This window comes from Anopheles aquasalis, chromosome Y, assembly GCF_943734665.1.
Source record: "Anopheles aquasalis chromosome Y, idAnoAquaMG_Q_19, whole genome shotgun sequence".
NCBI classification, from domain to species: Eukaryota; Metazoa; Arthropoda; class Insecta; order Diptera; family Culicidae; genus Anopheles; species Anopheles aquasalis.
The window spans coordinates 1247507-1268021 of record NC_064879.1 but is presented as its reverse complement, the minus strand read 5'-3'; the positions used below and the strand labels follow the sequence as shown (position 1 = coordinate 1268021).

Here is a 20515-nt window from a genome sequence, read left to right as displayed (position 1 = left end):
GGCAGCTCATTTCCCGAGAAAACGCTCCTCATTATCGTCCACCCAGGCGGCAGCATCCCGAGTCCTCCGAGACCGATGGTGTATTCGACGTGTTGATGGTGGACGTGAGGCAGGGCCAGGCAGGGATGAAATTAGTTCCGGAAAATGTATTCGATTAATTAAAGGCCGAGCCGATGCTAGGGTGAGGGTGGCGACGCTCAAGCCGCTGGTGGCCACGGTTGGCTTTTATTGATCTGGCTTCTGGCGCTCCAACCGAAATGCTCCAATTCACACACACACACACACACATACGCACGCACGCTTATATCCTATTTTCCGGATTTCGCGTCCTCGGCTCGGCTTGCGACCAATTTTGCTTCGTCCTCAAATTCACTCGATTAAATCGGCCCAGAACGAGGTCCCGGGGAGGGGGGGGTGCTGGAGAGGCCGATGAGGCCAATCGTCATCATCCTGTGACACCCGCGCTAGCCACACACACACACACCCAATCCTGGTGTTTTTTTTTCTTCTGGTTTTTTGTTTTCTGTTTTGTTTCTGTTAATTAAAAGTGGAATTTTTTATCCATTCGCGTAGCGGCCGTGCGCACGCAATGGGAAGCACAATGGGAAACCGGGAAAGGGGTAGGGAAGGCCAATTGGCCACGCGCGCCACCTAGCATCACGCTGGGCACCGCGGAGCCGGGCGTCAACCTGGGGGCCCTTTAAAAAATGCATGAAATCCGCTGATGGCACCCGTACTGCCTGCGGGGATGAAGATAAGGGTGGGAGTGATGGAAGGGTCCTGAGAATGATGAAATATAAACCAAGGATTTTACAGGCAGGCAGTAAGCGAACAACGAGGACAACTATCGACAATCGCGCCACCAACACGGTGACAGAGAGAGAGAGAGAGATCAACACAAACACATTACCAGGGACAGGGTATTACCAGGGAACACGGGGACGGGACGGGGTCCCAAAAGCTGAGTCGAGCTCTCAGAAGAAGAGAAAGGTGGAAAAGGGATGGAGGGGTGAGGTGTCAAGCAGGGAAACGTTTTCCTGCTGTCTACTAACCAGGCTTGGATGGTTGGTTTGTTTTGTGCCCCGTGTGTCAGCCACCGAGCCCGTGGTGCCTTCACTGTCAGGTCAAACTTTTCCACTTTTTGGTCAATGAGTACCCTCCCCTGGTGGTGGCGTGAAACACCAGACGCTGACGAGGGGGAAGACACGGAGGAGCCCGGTATTTTGGTCCCGGTATTCATTATTTAGAATTATCCTCTCGATGCTAGCGCGCGCGAGCGCGAATTGCGAGTGGAAAAAAGGAAGGTGGAACACAGGGTGGAAAGGTAGGGCAGGGCTCTCTCTCTCTCCCTCTCTTTCTGCCCCGTTGATACCCAAGAAGATCGCTTTCCGGACGCCAGCGCGTATTTCAGCAAATGCTTTCGTGCCCGCCCACCGCTTGCGGCACTTACAGCATTACGCCAGCAGCGCCTAGCACTCTCATCGCTACCCCTAACCAAACCCACCCCCCCCTTTTCCCTCCCTATCACCCAAGAGGCTTCCCCAAAAAATGCTCGATTTCTTACGCCGGACGACCCACCATGGACGGCATGCCGGCAGCACCGGCAAAACTCCGCTACCCCTCCCCGCGGTTACCCACCCCGGTGGTGGTGCGCGAGCCCGCACAGTATCATAAATAATCCGCTGAAGAACTCCCACAACTCTCCGGCGCTAAGACCATGCCACCATGGCACCACCCACTAACTCCCACCAATACACACACATACCGGGAGGCAACCATTCTCCATTCGCCGCCATTTTTGACTGCAAAAGTGCGGTGTTATGTGTGTGGGAGAGGGGATGGGTTTCAGTTAACAGTTCGAGGAGTCCCACCACCCCCCTCCCCCTTCCCCCTCCTCCACGAAACGGAGCGAACGGGATTGTTTGACATTGCCACCCTCGCCCCCATCATGACCGCGGCATGATATAGCGAGGGAGGGGGGTAGTAAACGAAGCACCCCTGCTTCTTCTGAAACTGCCGTTTTTTTTTTGTTTTCTTTAAGAGCAGAATGTGGGAAAACAGAAAAGAATGAAACGAAATGAATGCGAGCCAGCTAGGAAAATGCAGAACACACAACGTAGGAACGCAACAAAGCAGCAGCATGCCCATGCTCAAGGTATCGCTTCACCTCCACTGTTCCACCAAGCGCAGATACTATTGTTGGGGCTTTTGGTGGGACGCGCGATGACTTGCGCTTGCCTTTGCCCGGCGAGGGCTTTTACACGCGCGCGCAGCATTAATTACTCACCTCGCGAGAAGATGCGATGCCCGCGACGATGATCACAATGATGTTGTGATGTTAAGATGTTCATGGGGTGATGAAGCGAAGCATGGTTATGATGACGATGATGATGATGATGTTGCTGCTCATGTCTCGACGAACTGGCCCTAGGCGCCTTCCTCACAAAATCAATTACGAAGCGGAAGATCACCTCGCTGTGGCGGCCTGATGCGCCACGACAGCGCAACAATCGTCGTCGTCGTCGGTTGTTGTTCGTTGCGTGTTCCCAAAAGGGGCCATCACAGGGCACACACGCCCTCAACTTAGGGGAGAGTGAGGTGACTGTACATCAACGCATTAGCCTATAAAAAGCGGTTTTAGGCGTTGTTTCATAAGTAATTACCCTAAAGTTTTAAATACCGATTCGACCGGGGGTTAATCGATGGTAAATATGTGTTTCGGTGTTGTTGTGTGAGTTATTTTTTTCTCTTCATTCTGGCATATCCGCCCTAGTCCTAGATCTTTTGGCTTTTTTTTTATTCTGCGAAAACCCTGAACGAAATCCGCATCTCACCAGCATCCTCATCATCCATAAGGATTTTTTTATGACCTAATGATTCAACTTTATTTTTCCAAATGCATGGCATATTAAACTACATCTTTTGAAGAATATTAAGTTCTATTTTGGGGAAGAATTGTTAAAAACTTCATCCATGGCATCAAATTTAGGAAAGTGTGTCGCCGAAAAGGTACTTTTCCCGGTGCCCATCGTAGCTGCGTGATGGGTGATCAGAAAAATACAAATCGATACTCGTTTGAAAGATTATAAGTTTATCCAGCTAGCCCCATCGAGTTTTTATTAAATTTCCTTTTTTTCAATTTTTGGCAGACTTTTGAAGTTGGAAAAGTGATGCTTTTTGTCATTTTGCCTAAAAACAGGATTTTTAAAGAATTTTTTAAAAAAAAAGTATATAGGCACCGGGAAAAGTATATAAACAATTTTCATGATATCTCTACGGGGCTACCTGGCAAAGAGTGTACAGATTATGTGTTAAAAATTTCAAAACAATCACTCCAGTAGTTTTTACGGTACGATGGGCTCCGATACCTTTCAAAACGTTGGTTTAGGGAAACGCTCTTCAAAGTAGCGAGCTACATGAAGCGTTTTATGCAGCGCGAATTTTCAAAAATGTTCGTGAAAGGATCAGCATTCAGGGGAAATGTGAAAAATATGTGTCACATTAAAAATTAAACACCCCCCCCCCCCATAAAATGTAGTTTTTCGAGAACAAATTACAAAAAAACTCTAAAGTTAATGCCATGTATGAAGTTTTTGATAAATCGTCTCCAAAATACAGGGTGCGCCATCAGGCGGTACCCTATTTGAACGTTTAATAACTCTGTCATTTTTCTACCGATTTTAGAAAATAAACCAGTTTTATTAAGGTTTTTGTGCTATTTATTGTGCCATGCTCAAAATGTGATATCAATCAAATGACCGCCTTCAGTCGTCATACAAAAAGCGGCCCTTTTTCGGGCATTTTGCATTGTGGTTGACAACATTTAGGAAGTTATTTTGGCAATTTCAGCTCCAATAGGCAAAGGAGGAAATCACCATTTATTTCATTATCCATTGCACGACCGCAGTTTCCACTATTGAATGATTATTTTCAATGTAAAGTGTGACAATTTCAGTCCACTCTTTTAACGTGAAGTGATCCATTTTTAAAATGGCACAGACTGAAGTATCAGAAACTGGGCGAAAAAAAACTTCCCCCCCCAAAAACGGAACTGCGGCTCCGGATTCAGTTGGACGGAATTTCCCGCAGAAACGTCTCGAGCGTCGGAAATTAAACTGGCCAACTGACCTGATGGCCACTGCCACTCCGGACGGATCGCGCCACGAAAAACGGGAAATGAATGTTATAACCGAGGATTAGCTGGGTTTGGTCCCCCAGGAGGCTCAAACGGCGTCAAACTGAACGCGCCACAGCGCTCTAGACTTGTGCACACGATCCAAACGCCACACCACGCCACGCCAAACGCCACTAAAAGATGGAGGATCAATTCCACGTCGAAAGCTCAATTGAAGCAAATTCAAGGCGGCGAATCATTTCGAAAGTCATAGATGGTCGCCTCAAAGGGCTAGGGCCCGTCGCTGCGCCACTCATACACACTGTTTGGTTTGAGTTTGCCATCGGTCAATCTGGGCTGGGACCTGGGACGATGGCCGCGATGACAAATCGCTCGCTCCGGTGCTCCCAATAAATCATCATCATCACGCCGCGCGCGAGTGTGTCTGCGCGTGCATGTGTGTGATGAAGGTGTGGCAGTAAGCCAGCTTAGGTGGTAGTGGATCATTAATCATCGCACGCCAACATGGTCAGTGGTCAGCCGCACCAGCAGCAGCACCAGCAGCAGCAGCAGCAGTAGCGACCGTATGCAGCAACCTCGAACTGCAACGCGTCCCAAAAAAAACGCTCACATACTCTGAGAGCTCTCTCTCTCTCTCTCTTTCTCTCTCTCTCTCTCTCTCTCTCTCTCTCTCTCTTTGTGTCACTATCAATGGTTAATGCTTCCTGCAAGCTTTTCTGCGGCCAGTGCGCAAGCTACTGGATGTGAGGGGATGAGGAACGGTGCAAGGGATGACGCGGGTGACGTGTGGGGTTCAAGTGGGTGCGGTGCGCGGTTGGTGCCAACTTCCCGATGCAACTCACCCCTAACACCCCAGATGGGGTGGTTTTTCTGCCGAATGTGACCAAAATGGAGGAATTTCATTAGAAAAGGACACGCAGCAACCACCCTCACACACACACACACACACCCAAACACCCGCTTGTGGTCGTGCACCGAGCAAAAGCCACGAACGGCAGCAGCAGCAGCACCAGCAGCGAATCTTCCGGAGTGGCGAGTTGTCCAAAAGTTGTACCACCACACCCCGCACACGGCAAGTTCGGAAGGGTGGCCCACAGGGGGGGAAGCGGCGCACATTCCAAGGGGTGCCAGCCAGCCAGCCACCCGGGGCCGCGACCAGCGCCGTATATATTAGTTCCGCTAGATTTACCATTCGCACCATTTGCGCACCAGTTTCCGGTGCGGCACTGCGGCTCCGTACCGTACCGTACCGACCGAGTCACCCCGAGCCCTCCCACACGAACCACCCCCACCCCCACCCCGCTCCTAGAAAAGCGGCAACCTCCCCCCCCCCCCCCCCCGGCAAGCCAGCATGCGGAAAAGTAATAACATTCCTGCCTTCCCCGAGCCGGGTGGGTTGGAAAATTGGAAGGGGGGGGGGGATGGAAAAAAGGAACAGGGTGTACTCGAGAGACCCTCCTGAGTGGGTCTCCGCTGAAGACAGTGGGACAGAGAAACAGAACGAGAAGCCGACAGAGAAAGAGAGAGAGAGAGAGAGAGAGAGAGGCAGAGAGAGAAAGGAAGCGAGAGAGCAAATTTCGTCCGTTCTGGCGGTGCTCTAGCTCTGAGCTCTGGATGCTGCTGGTAAAGCCTTGCTTGTGCTTTTATAGACTGCGCTGCCGTTCTGCAAAACTCTGTCTCTTTTGTCTCTTGTGTCTCTTGTTAGTGTATGTGCGTGTATGTGTCTGTACGGTATTATGGTCGAAAGTTCCGATCGAAGAAAAAGCGAGTAAAATGAGGGGGAAAAAGTATAGAAGGAAAAACCGGGAAGTAAAGACGAGGTACCGTGCCGCAGTGAGCATTGGCAATGGGCGCCGGGTCCAGGGACCTGTTTGGGGACCAACATTTCCGTGCACACACACGCGCGCGCACACACATGTATTTGTATTTATATATATATCTATATACAGCAAAAGGCACAACGGGCACAAGAGTGGGCCCCTCCCCAAGGGGAGGTTCCGGATTGAATTATCACCGGCATATCGGCGGCCGGAGATCGCTACGCCGGACTACGCTTTGGCTTACAGACATCGACACACACACAAACACACACGAGCGTGCACACAATGGTTGCAGTTGCCTGCAGAGAAGAGGCGCCCAAATGCTGAACGAGGACGACGACGTCCCGGATCCAATCGTAAATCAAAGTTCCGTCCAACGGGACCACAGGGCAGTCCCGCAACGGTCTCCAGCGGGGCCAAAAGGATGTGAAGGAGGAAGGGGAGCGTCCCGGCACGCGCTCAAAATGGCGCTCGAGCGTAGCGCGTTGCGCGAAACGCAACAAGAACCAAGAACGGCAAGAGCCTGCTGCCGGTTCGAGTCCTTGGTTACTGATCCGACTACATACACATTAAGAGACAATAAGCACCCCCCCCCCCCCCCCCCCCCTTCCGGACCCCCCCCCCCCTTGGGGGCTCCGCCATCGGAAGTGACGTATGACGCATAAGCAGCGCTCCGTCAACCCCATACACGTCATAATTGCTTTACAACGGGTGGTGGAGGGGGGGGGGGGGGGATGAAGGTCAGAAAGCCCCGCCAACCAACCCGAGATAGGGATTGCGGTTGCCATGGGCCACGTCGTCGTCGTCGTCGTCGTCGTTCAAACAATCGAGCAGAATAGTGTATCGGAAAGGGAGGGGGGTGGTCGCATGGAGCCACACACACCCCCATCACCTCGTCAACTCTGTCACTCTGGTGGAGGCTTACAACGTGTGTGTGTGTGGGATTGAAAGGGGGTGAGGGGTTGGTGGGGGGTGGTTAAGATTAAATAATGAAATGTGGCAGCGCCTACTTGGCTCGCCTTCCCGGCTTCCCGGCCACCCGAAACTGTATTTGACAGCTCCACACACATACACACGTGCGCACACACACATTATTGCAATGGGCGCCGGTGGCCGGACTGGTGACGACTGGTGACGATCCGTTGACATAGCCGTCACCCGTCACCGTTGGCTGTACACGACCGTAACCTCTCGAAAGCTTTCGAGGCTCTCGCGTGCAGTTAACAAGCTAAACCTTCATCCTCAAAGTGTCAAAAACACACACACACACCCCGATTGTTCCGATTGGACTCTCGTTAAAGCGCAGTTCGCGTTCCTCGGGGCAGCAGCAGCAGCAGCAGCAGTAGAAGTGGGCGCCGCTGACGCTTTCCTACTTCCACCAACGATGCTCACGATTGTGCATCGATGCAGCAGGATCATTCGCTTCGTTATCATTTTTTCATGCTGTGTGGCCCTGCAGTCCGAGACACAAGCTTGGAACACTTCATATTTGGCCGCCAGAAATAAGCTAGAAACACATGGAAAACGGTGTCATTTTGTAGGTGTTTTATCTAGCTGTATATATTAAATAGCGATTAAATTATTGGGCCAAGTTGCGTATGAATTTACGTACGCATTTTGGTTTTAAGCGACACATCATTTGCTGCACAATAGTGAAAGAGATCTAATTGGCCATTTTTTTCCCCACCATTAGTACATTACAGCTGGATTTTTAATCATTTTACACTTTTTCTTTAGTTTTGATTCTATAATAACCCAAAATGGGCCCCTTTTCCCAGAGTCTGTCTGTCAATAACGTTGAACTGGTTTACAAGTGTTGAAAAAACTCGGCATGAACTGTATGAACTATGAATAAAATATCAATGGCAGCTGCGACGAATAGGAAAAAATGGGTACCCTAAAAACAACTCAGCTCAGCTGGCGACAAGAGTGCAGTCCACTATGATCAAATTTATCCTTTTTTTTATTTGCTAATAAAGCCTTGCTGTTGGATAAGAATTAGATACCTCTCTACCGGTGAAAACGGTTATCAGGGACACACGCCAGGCAGAACCAGCTCTATCTATGCGGAGTAGAGGAGTAGAGGAAGGAATCTAGAAGATTCCATGAACCACCTAGTGGACTTGGGTGACAAACGCGAGAGTGAACAGTCGTTTTTCGAGCTTCTCCAAAGTTTTAAAAATTTCTCCAGTGATTTGTGCATTTGGTTCAATTTCCGGCCGACGACCTGAACAAAACAAAAACGGAACTTCCGGAAAAAAAATGTTTCTCAAGGGAGGGGGCTTCGGTAATTTTTCACCAAAACAAGGATCATTAGGACGATTTTTTGTGACGTACCATTCTACTTTAGTTTTTCAAATGAATGGCCTATTAAACTACAACTTTTGATGAATATTTAGTTCTATTTTGGGAAAGATTTAATAAGAGCTTCATCCGTGGTATCAAATTTAGGCAGTCGTGTCTTTGAAAAAATACTTTTTCCGGTGCCCATCGTAGCTGCGCGATGGGTCATCAGAAAAATTCAAATCGATATTCGTTTGAAAGATTATAAGTTTATCCAGGCAGCGCCGTTGAGTTTTTGTTGAGTTTCCTATTTTTGGCAGATTTTTAAAGTTGACAAAGTGATGCTTTTTGTTCAAATTCGGTCAACAATTATTCGCACGGCCTTTTCTTGTTCCATCGGCGATCTTAACTTACTTTTGAAGTTATTGGCGATAACTTTTGGAGGTATAGTTCGATTATGGCCATTTTTTTATCACCGAAAGAAAAGACTATGACAAGTAAAGTAAAAACACAAACAGAGAAGCAAAGCGACCACTAGGAGCGCTACAGTGAGTAAAAGAATGCGGCCAAATGTTAAGGTGTTCCAAGCGTTATGCGCACGGACTGACCTGGAGTTCCCTTTCCACCAGGGACCCATAGGGACCTACTCATCATCTCACTCAGTGCACACTTACATACACAACTTATTCACAGCGAGGAGTACATTGAAGGGGTGTTCCTGTGACTGACTTGTGTTTTTTTTTCCACTTACTTTGTCGCCAACAGGAGTGGAACGACATGAACGTCCGATGGAACTCGACCGAGTACGGTGGTGTACGTGACCTCCGGATACCGCCGCATCGCCTCTGGAAACCGGATGTCCTGATGTACAACAGGTAAGTGTTGGAGAGAAGAAAAGGGCCGCAGCAGGCAGCACCACCAGGCGTTTTTTTTATGAGGTCACTGACCCCCAACCGATGGTCCCTGGGTTCCACCATCTACACCTCCAATTATCACTTCATTAGGGAGTGGGCAGGCGATGTGCGTCTACTCGTAGAGTATTGAGTTAACGTCTACTAACGTGCCTTGACCGGACACTGGACCTTCTCGACGGTCTCTCTCTCTGTCTCTCTGTCACACCTCCTCTTGGGGCCACTCGTCCGGCATCCGGACGTAAGGAAATGGTCCATTTCCGAACGAATTATTGAATGTCCGGTACCCAACGACCGATTGACCATTGGGTCATTGGGCTGTTGCGGTGTGGTGTAATCCTTGCACCAGAAACAGAAGCTTTACCCTCTTTACTGTGTATGTGTTTGTGGATAAGCTCTATCAGTTTCCAATTCGCTTCTCTCTCTCTCTCTCTCTCTCTCTCTCTCTCTCTCTCTCTCTCTTTCTCGCGCGCACGCTCGCGCCCTCAAAACCCATTTGAAGTCCGCGATTTCTTCTCTTTTTTGTGTGTAATCCGATACACCGTTGTCGATGAGGATAAAGGGCGGATGTTTATGTCTCCATTCGCCCCCCTTCGAGCCCCTGTTCCCCCTAGAACCCCCGAGTAAATAATCGAACGAACCGGACCGGTTGTGTCCGGGTAAGCCCCCGGACGGGGCCGGAGAACCGTATGCGGCAATGGGCTCAGGAGGTGGTGGTGGTGGTGGTGGTGGTTGGATTTTTGTGCTGCTCGAGTATGTGTGTGTGTATGTGGGGGATGTTTTTAGAGAAGGGAGCTGAATAATTAAATGGCTACGAGCAGGTGTGCCACAGCGGGTGTATATTGCTGTCCCCTCTCCGCAGACTCCGGAACGCCACGGGCCAGGCTTTCCAATCCGACCCGAAAATCCAAAAATCCCCCCCTGCTCGGTTCCACCATAACCATCTTCAACCATCGATGGACCCATAACCATCTTCAACCGTCTAAACTCGATTCTTCGCCCAATATATTGGGTTGTGGGGACAGTAATCCATTAGTTTTTTGGGTGAAGTTCAATGCATTGATTACCAGGTGTATGCGCTATGAAACTGTGCTTTTTGTTTTGCGAAAGAAACGCTTATTCATGGAAAATGGAGCAAAAATTATTCTCCAAAGTAATGGCAATCGTTAGCAACACGTTTGAACAATATCTTAGACAATTGTTGGATGCCTTGCCAAAAAAACCACCAATCTGTACCATTTTTTTTAAACCCATCCATTTTTTCATATGCTCGTAAAATAGGAAACGCTGGCTCACCATTACCTGTCCTAACGATGCAAGTGAATGTTCATCTGATAGAGTCAAGACTGGTGAGTTAGCCGCAAGTGGTAATTGTTACCAATTGTGGCTTTTACCGTGTCCTTGGGCGATATTGGGGCAGCAAAATAGGACAATTTTGTCGTTTTTGATATTTTGGTTGATTTTTCCCACAAGTCTCGGTCAAAATTGACTAATTGTTGCTTTTAATGGTCATTAATAACCGTTTTGGCCAACAAGGCCGGCAATTTGATGACTTGCAACAAATTCAATTCGGTGTTTGGTTCTCACATCAATATCACTACTTTAAATTTTTTAAACCACAGAATTTGTTTTTATTCCAGTTTCTTGCTATCAAGACAGAATTGCTATGTGCTAATGGGATGGCAAACATTCAGTGCCTTAATTGTGCAAAAATTCCGATGCATCGGAAGATTTCATCGAAACCCTAGGTGTGCCTTACAAGCGCTAGACTATTCCTATTTTCGTCATTCGGAGTTTTAAGCCGGCATAAGATGCATGTTGAACATTGAAAATGACACGGACGCAGGATGGGCAAAAAGGGACCGAAGCTTAGCATTTTTATTGGAAGCTAAGCGTTCCAAAAACTTAAACAATATATCTAACAGTAAAGTGTTCTACTACTACTAAAAAAAATGGATTACTTTCTTCCCAACCCAATATATAACTATATAGAGATCGGCAAGCTGTGCCCGGGGCTGAAATCCAATCTGCTAGCCATAATCTACTCCCTGGCTACCCTCTATCTACCGCTTCTAGTTCCGTCGTCTTTGTTGTCCACATTGTGTTGAAAAAACCGGAAAGCTCGCAAGATAAGCGATGGTTTCTATGAGGCTATATGAGAGTGGCGGTGGCTGAAGTCTCGGGGGGGCAGGCAGAACATGGACGGGTTCATGGTAAAGGGGGACGGGGGGGTGGAGGTTTTTGGGGACGTCCTTTGGGCTGCTGCTGCTGCTGCTTTTGCTACTGGGAATAACTGCTTGTGACTCACTCGCTTTTCTCGTCCACACAAACACATCGACACCTTGCAGCGCGGACGAAGGGTTCGATGGCACGTACCCGACCAACGTGGTGGTGCGCAACAATGGTTCGTGCCTGTACGTACCGCCCGGTATCTTCAAGTCGACGTGCAAGATCGACATCACCTGGTTCCCGTTCGACGATCAGCGCTGCGAGATGAAGTTCGGCTCCTGGACGTACGACGGTTTCCAGGTAAAGTTTCCACCAATGCCTCCCAGTTACACTCAACTCACGTCACCTTTAACGTTATTCAACTTTCCATTTCTTTCTCTTTTTCGTTTCCTCTTTTTTTTTTTGGTATCGAATCCTTTCACCAAACAACAACATCAGCTTGATCTACAGCTACAGGATGAGGGTGGTGGTGACATTAGCAGCTTTATCACCAACGGCGAATGGGAGTTGCTGGGTAAGTTGACGCCGCCGCCGCCGCTGCTGCGTCTCCTATCTTTTGACGAGGAATCCCAATATTTTCTCTCTCTCTCTCTCTCTCTCTCTCTCTCTCTCTCTTTTTTGTGCTCTCTCCACGCTGTTGTGCAGGTGTGCCGGGGAAGCGGAACGAGATTTACTACAACTGCTGCCCGGAACCGTACATCGACATCACCTTCGCCATCCTGATCCGTCGGAAGACGCTGTACTACTTCTTCAACCTCATCGTACCGTGCGTGCTGATTGCGTCGATGGCGCTACTGGGCTTCACGCTACCACCCGATTCCGGTGAAAAGCTTTCCCTCGGTAGGTGCCCCCCCCCACCCTCTTTCTTTCAAGGACTCTCTCACACTCTCTCTCCCGGGACTCGTGGTGGTCGCGGAGGGCAATCAATGACGATGACTCGCGGCAAACTTCGCGAGGTGGTAATGATCTCGATTAGTGTGCCCAGCTGACGCCTCTCTGACGACACGTGCGGTCACTGCCTGTAAAGACTAGTCCTTGTCGCCCAACGTCCATCTTCTATTCTGTTATGATGGGTGTTTGTTGGTTAATTGAGTTTGTTTGACCCCCGCCAACGACTGGCCCCGACGAAAAAGAAGAAGATTTGCAAAAGTAATCGGTTCATGTAGCTGAAAATCCACAGAAAAGAGCCCACCCACCGGATGGGTGGGAAAGTACGCATATTTTTGTTTATTTGTTAAAATATTCCATTTTTGTCCACAAAACTGTGTAAGCATTATTTAAAAAAAAGCAACTATTCGTTATTTTAAAACTAAAAGCTCCCCAGGTAACTTATCGGATAACGAATCGGATCATTTCATCATAACTAACGAACTACTTTCCTCCCTTGGACGGATACAGCAAGTTAAAAACCCAAGCAACACATTTAAGAACAAAAAAAAACCCTTTCCCCGTTTCTCTTTCTTGATCGCACAGGTGTAACGATCCTGCTGTCACTCACCGTCTTCCTAAACATGGTGGCCGAAACGATGCCGGCAACGTCGGATGCCGTACCACTGCTGGGTAAGTAAGGAAGGAGCGGCGGTGTTATTATGGCGCACACTTGCGTCAACCACCGCTGGCTAACCTAACCTAACCGGGCCGCCTTCACCTTCACCAGGCACGTACTTCAACTGCATCATGTTCATGGTGGCATCATCGGTGGTGTCGACCATCCTGATCCTGAACTACCATCACCGCAACTCCGACACGCACGAGATGTCCGAATGGGTAAGTATAACCGTGCCGCATTCGAATCCGTTTCGCTCAAGCTAAGTTTAATTCGGGTCAAAGAATGGTTCATGGTTTGACGGTGTTTTTTTTTTTTGTAAGAATAAGTCATTCCGTTTTATTTTTCCAACTGAATGTCATATTCAACTATAAGCTTTCAACGTGACATTTGGAGGTAGTTTGAGATGAAGATTTGTTAAAAAAAAATCATTAATGCCATCAATTTTGAGCAGCATTTTTTTGGCAGCATTTTGAAGTTGAAAAAATGATCACACACTTGATGGTAACAGGAGACGGATTGATCAAACCGGGTTCGTCGCTTCAACGGGCCAAATCTTTTGTTTCGGACCAAACAACGCTGCCCATCGTAGCGGTGGAATGGGTCATCTGAACTGTGATATTTGTTCCCGGCATTGGTGGACGCGCGATTTACCGGACCGGCTTGAGTGGATTTGTCAACCTTTTCTTTCGACAATTGGTATCCAAGCTATGGTGAACCGGGAAGGTTATCACCAGCGAGGACCAAAGGAAAAGTATTCCGATGAAAGTCCAGATCAAGAATCATACTTTATTTGGCGCTCATCGCCTTTTTATACTGAATTACAGATTTGTTTAATCTAAGTTCCTGTGAGCGAGAATGAGATTAACTTTTTGGATTGATTATGATTTCTCTCTCATTCTGTTCTGTTCTGCTTGTTGATATACTTTGTTGTGTATGTTTGGATTGCGACACTTGACGCTTGGCTTAGCGCAGCATCGCGTATCGCTCATCGATAATCAATTTTGGTTTATGTTGCCCTACGGTTTGAATTTATGCGATGTGATACTTTGTAATAATCCTGTTGCATTATTGCATTGTTGTGGGATGGCTTGGAGATTGGTATACATGTGCGTGATATATATTTATCTCTGTACATTATGGTACATGTATGCCACAGAACTATGCAAATCAACATTCTATCCAGAGACCATAAGAGAGAGAGAGAGAGAGAGAGAGAGAGAGAGAGAGAGAGAGAGAGAGATAAGGTTATTTATTGAGTTTTTGTTTAGTTTACAATTTTTCGATTTTTGGCAGCCGTTTTGAAGTTGTTAAAAAATGCTTTTCTATCGATTATACCTTAAAACACAGATTTCACATAATTATTAATTATTATTAATAATCAAGAAGAAGACATAATTATTTAAAAAAAAATATCAACATTTTTTGTGAAAATTCAAAGGGGCTACTTGGCAAATAGTGTACCGATTATGTGTTCAAAATTTCACAATCGACCAGACTAGTAGTGTTTATGCTACGATGGGCACCCGGGACTTTGATAACCTGGTGGACATAGTTCTTTCGATTCAAAATCAAAATACCGCCTTTTTGTTTGGGGAATGTTTACAGGGTCCGTTATGTCGTTTTAAAATATAACTAAATACCTTTAAAATGCAATAAATAACTGCTCCTAATATTAACTATCACATATTTTTTTCTCGAGTGGAAAATGTCGAGTTTTGGCTCGGAAAAGTCCATTTTGCGGGAAGTTTTAAAAACTTTTTTTCATTTCAAGAAAACAGCTTCTAAAAATTAAGGTTTTTAGCTTATGGTGGATATGCTCTTACTAAAAAAAAATTGCAAATGCTAGCTTAAAGGCACAGAGGCGGAGATTTTACACAATAGGAATTTGTGGAAAGGCATTCGGAATTCGTGAAAAAATGCTCAAACTAAAATGGGATAAAAAGAAGAAATGGGAAACATCCTTAGCCTCCCTTTGAACCCTCTGTCTCTCTGTCTGTCTCTCTCTCTCTCTCTTTTCTCTCTGTGGCCATAGATTCGCGTGGTGTTCCTGGTGTGGCTACCGTTCATCCTGCGTATGAGCCGGCCCGGCGAACCGTATCCTCATCCCTGCCGCCCAACGGTCGACGAGAAGAACAAGCAGCTGCAGGAGGTGGAGATGCGGGAGCGGTAAGTCGAGTCGCGTCCTGGTTGCTGCTTCCCTGCTACAGCATGCCCTTCATTCGATCGTTCCCTTTTTTGCAGATCGTCCAAGTCGCTGCTAGCGAACGTACTCGACATCGATGACGACTTTCGGTGCAACCATCGGTGCAGCACACTGCCCCACAACCCCACCTACTACCGGACGATGTACCGTCAGGGCGAGGATGGGTCGGTCGGACCGATCGGTGCCACGGATACGATCGGCCGGAGCGCCGGCGCTGGTCTCGGTACGATTACGGCCGGTGGCGGTGGTGGCGTTGTCGGCGGCGGCGGCGGCGGTGGCCGCCTACACGAGACCGTCTCGTCGCACACCTGCCTCAGCTCGTCCGCCGAGTACGAGCTGGCTCTGATCCTCAAGGAACTGCGCTACATTACCGACCAGGTAGCCACTCGAAAACGAACTTCCGGCTCGCCGACGATTACACCCAGCACACGCCAGCCTTATCAGCCGTTACAGCTAATGCTCTCTCTTTCTCTTTCTTTCTTTCTCTCTCTCTCTTTCTCTCTCTGCTCCACTGTCTTTGCTGAACCTGAACGCCCTTCCTTAAGCAGCTGCGCAAGGAGGACGAGAGCGGAGAGGTAACGCGGGAATGGAAGTTTGCCGCCATGGTCGTCGATCGTCTGTGCCTTATCATATTCACCCTCTTCACGATCATCGCCACCCTTGCCGTGCTGTTCTCTGCGCCGCACTTTATCGTTTCATAACAACCATCGGCGAAAACGCTGCAGCCGGGGCCGGCGGGGGTGAGACGAGATGGGCGACGGCAACAAGAGCACAGTTGTCTGCTGACTGCCTGCTGTTACCAGTGGCGTTGCTACTACTCCTACTACTACTACTACTACTACTACCACTTCTACTAGTTACTACAGCCAAAACTACAACAAGTACTACTATTACCACTACTACTACTACTACTACTACTGTTTCTTCTTACACTACTCTTACTGTGGATCGCGGTGGCCAACACGCAGCAGCATCCAGAGCAGGCGCTCTGCCTCGGCGTCGGCGAGGTGACAGAAGCAATAGAACCGAAGCGCGCGCACTTCACGAGACTGCTCACTAATTTTACTCGACACCGTGCTCGGTCGGGGCTAGGCGCCAGATGAAAAGCCGTCAGCGTCCCAACCAACAGCTGTACACCGTACGCTGCACAAATCATATCCAACAGCCAGACCCGGAGAGCGCGGATACAAGAAACGGCTTAAATGGTGCAGCTCGATTGATCGAATCGTTGGGTTACGCTTTCTCTGAACAACGGTAACGAAGAATAAAAGAAAACTGAAGCACCTGAAGCTGCGCGAAAATTCGCTCGGCTCTGTCTGACCCGGTCTGGCGGGTTTGGTTTAACTATTAGAACTCGTTTTTAACGCCACGCGAAAGGCAACACAACACACACATACACTTACGCACTGATATACACTAGTAAAGCAATAAGCGAAGAGCGTTACGTACCGTAACGTAAGGGAATAAAAACATAATACATAGAAGAAGAAGAAGAAGAAGAAGACGAGAAGAAGAAGAAGAAGAAAAAGAAGAAGAAGCAAAATAAGGAGCACAAGACGAGAAACAATACGACACATACTAGTAGCACACGCCCACGAGACACACGCTCGTCTAATGAATCCCGGTCGAAAACCCAATGATGAAGGCGATAATCTTCATCAAACTCTATTTCTTATTCCTGAGAGTGAGAGAGAGAGAAGCAGAGAGAGAGAGAGAGAGAAAGATAAAAAGACAGAGAGAAAGAGAGAGAGTGAAGGAATGGGTGAAAGAGAAGCGATTGCGAGATGAGAGAAGGCAACGTGAGGAAAAGGTCGTTAAAGGGAGCAGCGCTAGCGGTGGCTTAAGTGTACCATCGTGACGTTTTCCTACACAGACAGACAGACAGACTGGCGGCACTCACCTTGTCGTTGCCAGCAGGTTGGATTTCGAGAGGAACTAACTAAACACGATTACCACTACAAAAACCACAGCAACAAATAACACTAAAACTACTACAACCACTACTAAAACTGCAAACAACAAGTACTGCTACTACTACCACTACCACTACTATAACAACAAACTACTAACAACACTGTCACGGGGCAAACTTACTAACCACTTGTTTAACGCCGTTAATGGCAGCTAAGTCTAGTTACTCAAACTGCTAACTAACTACCTATCAAAAACACTACTCAGCCTCAAACCAACACTTAAAACCCCTACTACAGCGGCAACAACTCAACTTGCATTGCATTGCACCGCCCGAAATGGCTCAAACGGCGTAATTACCGCGCGCTGTCGACACGAGACAGGCGATACGACTCGCGCGATTGCTCCGAGCAGACCAGCAGATGTTTTAGATAAAAAGGAAGAGAAAGCGAAAGTGAACGAAGGAAGGGAGCATATGAGAAAACACGAATAAGAAGTAGAAGAAGAAGAGAAAAGTATGGGTTGGGAAGGAGTCGTGTCGTGGGAAAGAAAGACGTGTAGCCCAGTTGTAGCGTTGGGAAGGAGTCGTGTCGTGGGAAAGAAAGACGTGTAGCCCAGTTGTAGCGTAGAACGAAAAAAAACCGTAGTGAAACAGTTGATTCTAGCAGCGACGAGCGCGAGTGAGAATAATTTGTAAGCGATGCAGAAGAAAAAACCGGCAGATGAAGAAGAAAATATTAGAGAAACAAAAAAAACAAGACGGAAGAACGGAGGAACAGTAGGAGCAAAGCAGAAGTGACAGTAACACATATGGAAACTCTAAAAAAAAAAAAACAACAAGAACACAGCGAAAGAGAAGAGGTGTGTTTCGTTATTACGTACGTTACGGGTACTGTTTTTGCGTTGTAGCCCATTTTCATGTTAGTGCTGTTTAGTGGAGGTAGAGGGGTTGAGGTTGAAGTTGGAAGGAAGTGTTTGGATGTGATGTAGCGAAGGAATCAATTACGGCATAGAATATAGACCTAGAATAGACAGTTTACTATTATTATTATGCATTGCAATAAAATCATACTCCAAACCAAGCACGCCAAACACACCCACACAAAAGCCACACATCTCCCCAAAACACACACTAGGTAGAAAGGGGATGGGGAAGGGGGCACTCGCTACGCCTGGAACTGATCGGATCTGTCCCAAAAGCGGTGTGTCACAAGATGGCATCTCAACACTGGCAAGCAACCCAGTTAGCCAACTCTACGACCCCTGCCCCCTCCGTTTCCCTTCTCGTTTTCCTGATTCATCCCCCCCCCCCCCCCTCAAAACCCAAGTCCCCCACCTCCTCTCGACCCCCCTTTCTCTCGCAGATCCCATTTCCGTCGGGTGCGTCAGCTCCGTAGATAGTTAACAGAGTACATATTCAAAACAAGACAGCCAACCAGCCAGCCCAGCCAGCCAGCGCGTGAAAAGGGGTGGTGGGAGGGAAAAGGAGGTCGAGAAGGTTGAGAGGACATACGGCGCTACGGGCTTTAGATTTTGTACCATAGATTTAAATGACGACACTGGGCGGCGAACTGGGGGGGTTTTTTTGCGATGCGATCGAAGCGCCTGCCACATCAAACATACCACACACAAACACAGACACATACAGACACACCACACGCAACCAAGAAGATGAAACGGAGCGCATGCCGATGCCCAATGTGCGTGAGTTAAAACATCTACTTAAGTTGTTTTTTATATTTTTTTTATTTACTAGACACGGGTGACCGTTCCTGATGAGGGTCTCTAACAGACTGTTCTTATTGCTACACATTGTCGAGGAATTGGGAATGGGGGAAGGAAGGAGGTAAGAGATGCCGCACGGCTCAGGTTGCAGCAGCGGAGTTAACTTGCCCCCCTCTATTGTTGAGGCTCCGTCCGAAATGCGTCCGAGATCGTTGGTAACTCGAACGAGGGCTGTTGTGTTTCAGGTGTAGGTGCCGGTGCGTTTATGTTTATGGTGGTTCTTCTTCTAAGCCAGAATGCACCAACGACGAACACGATGATGACAATAATTGGTGTGCCGATCATATTGCTTAGTGACCAGGTCCAAGACCACGTTATACTTTTGGTTTGCAAATTAATGTGGTTGATTTGCTTTCTTAGATCGGCATGTAGATCATGCAAATGCTCCAAGCTTAAGTTACTTATGTTGTATCTGTTTGATATCGGTACGCCATACAACGGCAAGTGGATCATTGTGCCTGGCATGGTTTTTTCTTCATTAGTAATCGGAGTGCTGTTGACCGAAAGTTGACAATTCTTGTACGATATCAGAAACGATCCAGTTAAGTTTCTTTGGGCGATGCCACAAGTTCCATTCAGCAGAAACCATTCGTCCGTGTTGATTAACACATGGTCATTGTTTAGAGAAATAATCTCGAGTTTCGCGGGATTTAGCACATGGTCGCATATTGCAGATTGTTTCTCCAGGAGCTTCGGTATGCACAATGACTCGTCGGGCTGAATCTCCGTTGTGTCGTATACATATTTATCAAGCGTCGTCACGATCCATTTTTGGGAAGTAGAGGAAAGGTAATAAGGATTGGGGACATGAATCTTCTTATTATTATTCCTTATTGCATAAACCTGGACTTTCCTGTAAACATCATTGTTTAACTTTGGAACGCTTGTGATTAAGATCAATTCGTCTTTATTGACGGCGACCTTAGTTGATGTGTATTGGAATGCCTCAACTGTACTGTGAACGAAAATCTTATTTTCCTTAAGATCATTTAGTATTATGTTCGTTTCCTCTTTACTTAATATTCTCGGGTTGGTTATCGACGACCTAGCTAAGCTGATGCTGTCTATGATAATATTTAATTTTTCTGTTACATATTTTAAGTTTAGAAGTATATTTAGTGCATGTAATTCAACAGACGTACTATTAAACAAAGCTATAGCATTTCGTACGTTTGCGAGATTTTGATTAACCCTTTTCGTAAGATCCTTATTAATTATAACTTGACCGTTATTTCCAGAAATTAGGTCATTCATCGTTGAATTTATTATTTTCAAATCATTCGCATCGGGAGTACCGGCAATAAATTTCCATACGGTACCTAATGTGTCCCATCGTTTACTTCTGTAGCTTGGTATGGTTGATTTTAGTAGTTGATTAGCATTATAAAACTCTTCTTTAATTAAGTAGGTAAACTGTGTTTCTTCAAATGATTCAAATTCTAAGAGTAGTGTTTTAATGGCATTTTGAATGTCACCTATTCCAAAATGGTGTAAATAATATGTTTTTCCTATACAAATCCTACCTTCTCCCTTGTCAAAAGCAAGGATAGGTGTTCTGTTAACGCTGGTTATCGTTATGTTTTGGCCTATGACGATGGGAAGGTATCTGTAAAATATATTCAATTATTATTTTACTTTTAAATCGTTCTTATGAATCTTCTTTCCATGATTGGTAGTTACAGTAGTCTT

The 20515-nt window shown here is 47.1% G+C and overlaps 1 protein-coding gene across 2 annotated transcripts in view; it reads left to right on the top strand.

The window, feature by feature from the left end:
• The window catches only part of LOC126579647 (neuronal acetylcholine receptor subunit alpha-7-like), a 40145-nt gene extending 20616 nt beyond the window's left edge, over nucleotides 1–19529 (top strand). Inside the window, exons 6-14 of one of the 2 annotated variants that reach the window (XM_050243145.1) lie at nucleotides 9004–9113; nucleotides 11498–11678; nucleotides 11817–11892; nucleotides 12024–12218; nucleotides 12852–12938; nucleotides 13036–13145; nucleotides 14960–15093; nucleotides 15169–15508; nucleotides 15679–19529. In XM_050243145.1, coding sequence (XP_050099102.1) covers nucleotides 9004–9113; nucleotides 11498–11678; nucleotides 11817–11892; nucleotides 12024–12218; nucleotides 12852–12938; nucleotides 13036–13145; nucleotides 14960–15093; nucleotides 15169–15508; nucleotides 15679–15831 — 1386 coding nt within the window. In that variant the 3' untranslated portion in view covers nucleotides 15832–19529. Of the gene's footprint in view, nucleotides 1–9003; nucleotides 9114–11497; nucleotides 11679–11816; nucleotides 11893–12023; nucleotides 12219–12851; nucleotides 12939–13035; nucleotides 13146–14959; nucleotides 15094–15168; nucleotides 15509–15675 lie in introns of both variants that reach the window. The other variant, XM_050243144.1, reaches the window with a different exon arrangement.
• The last annotated feature ends 986 nt before the right edge of the window (nucleotides 19530–20515 follow it).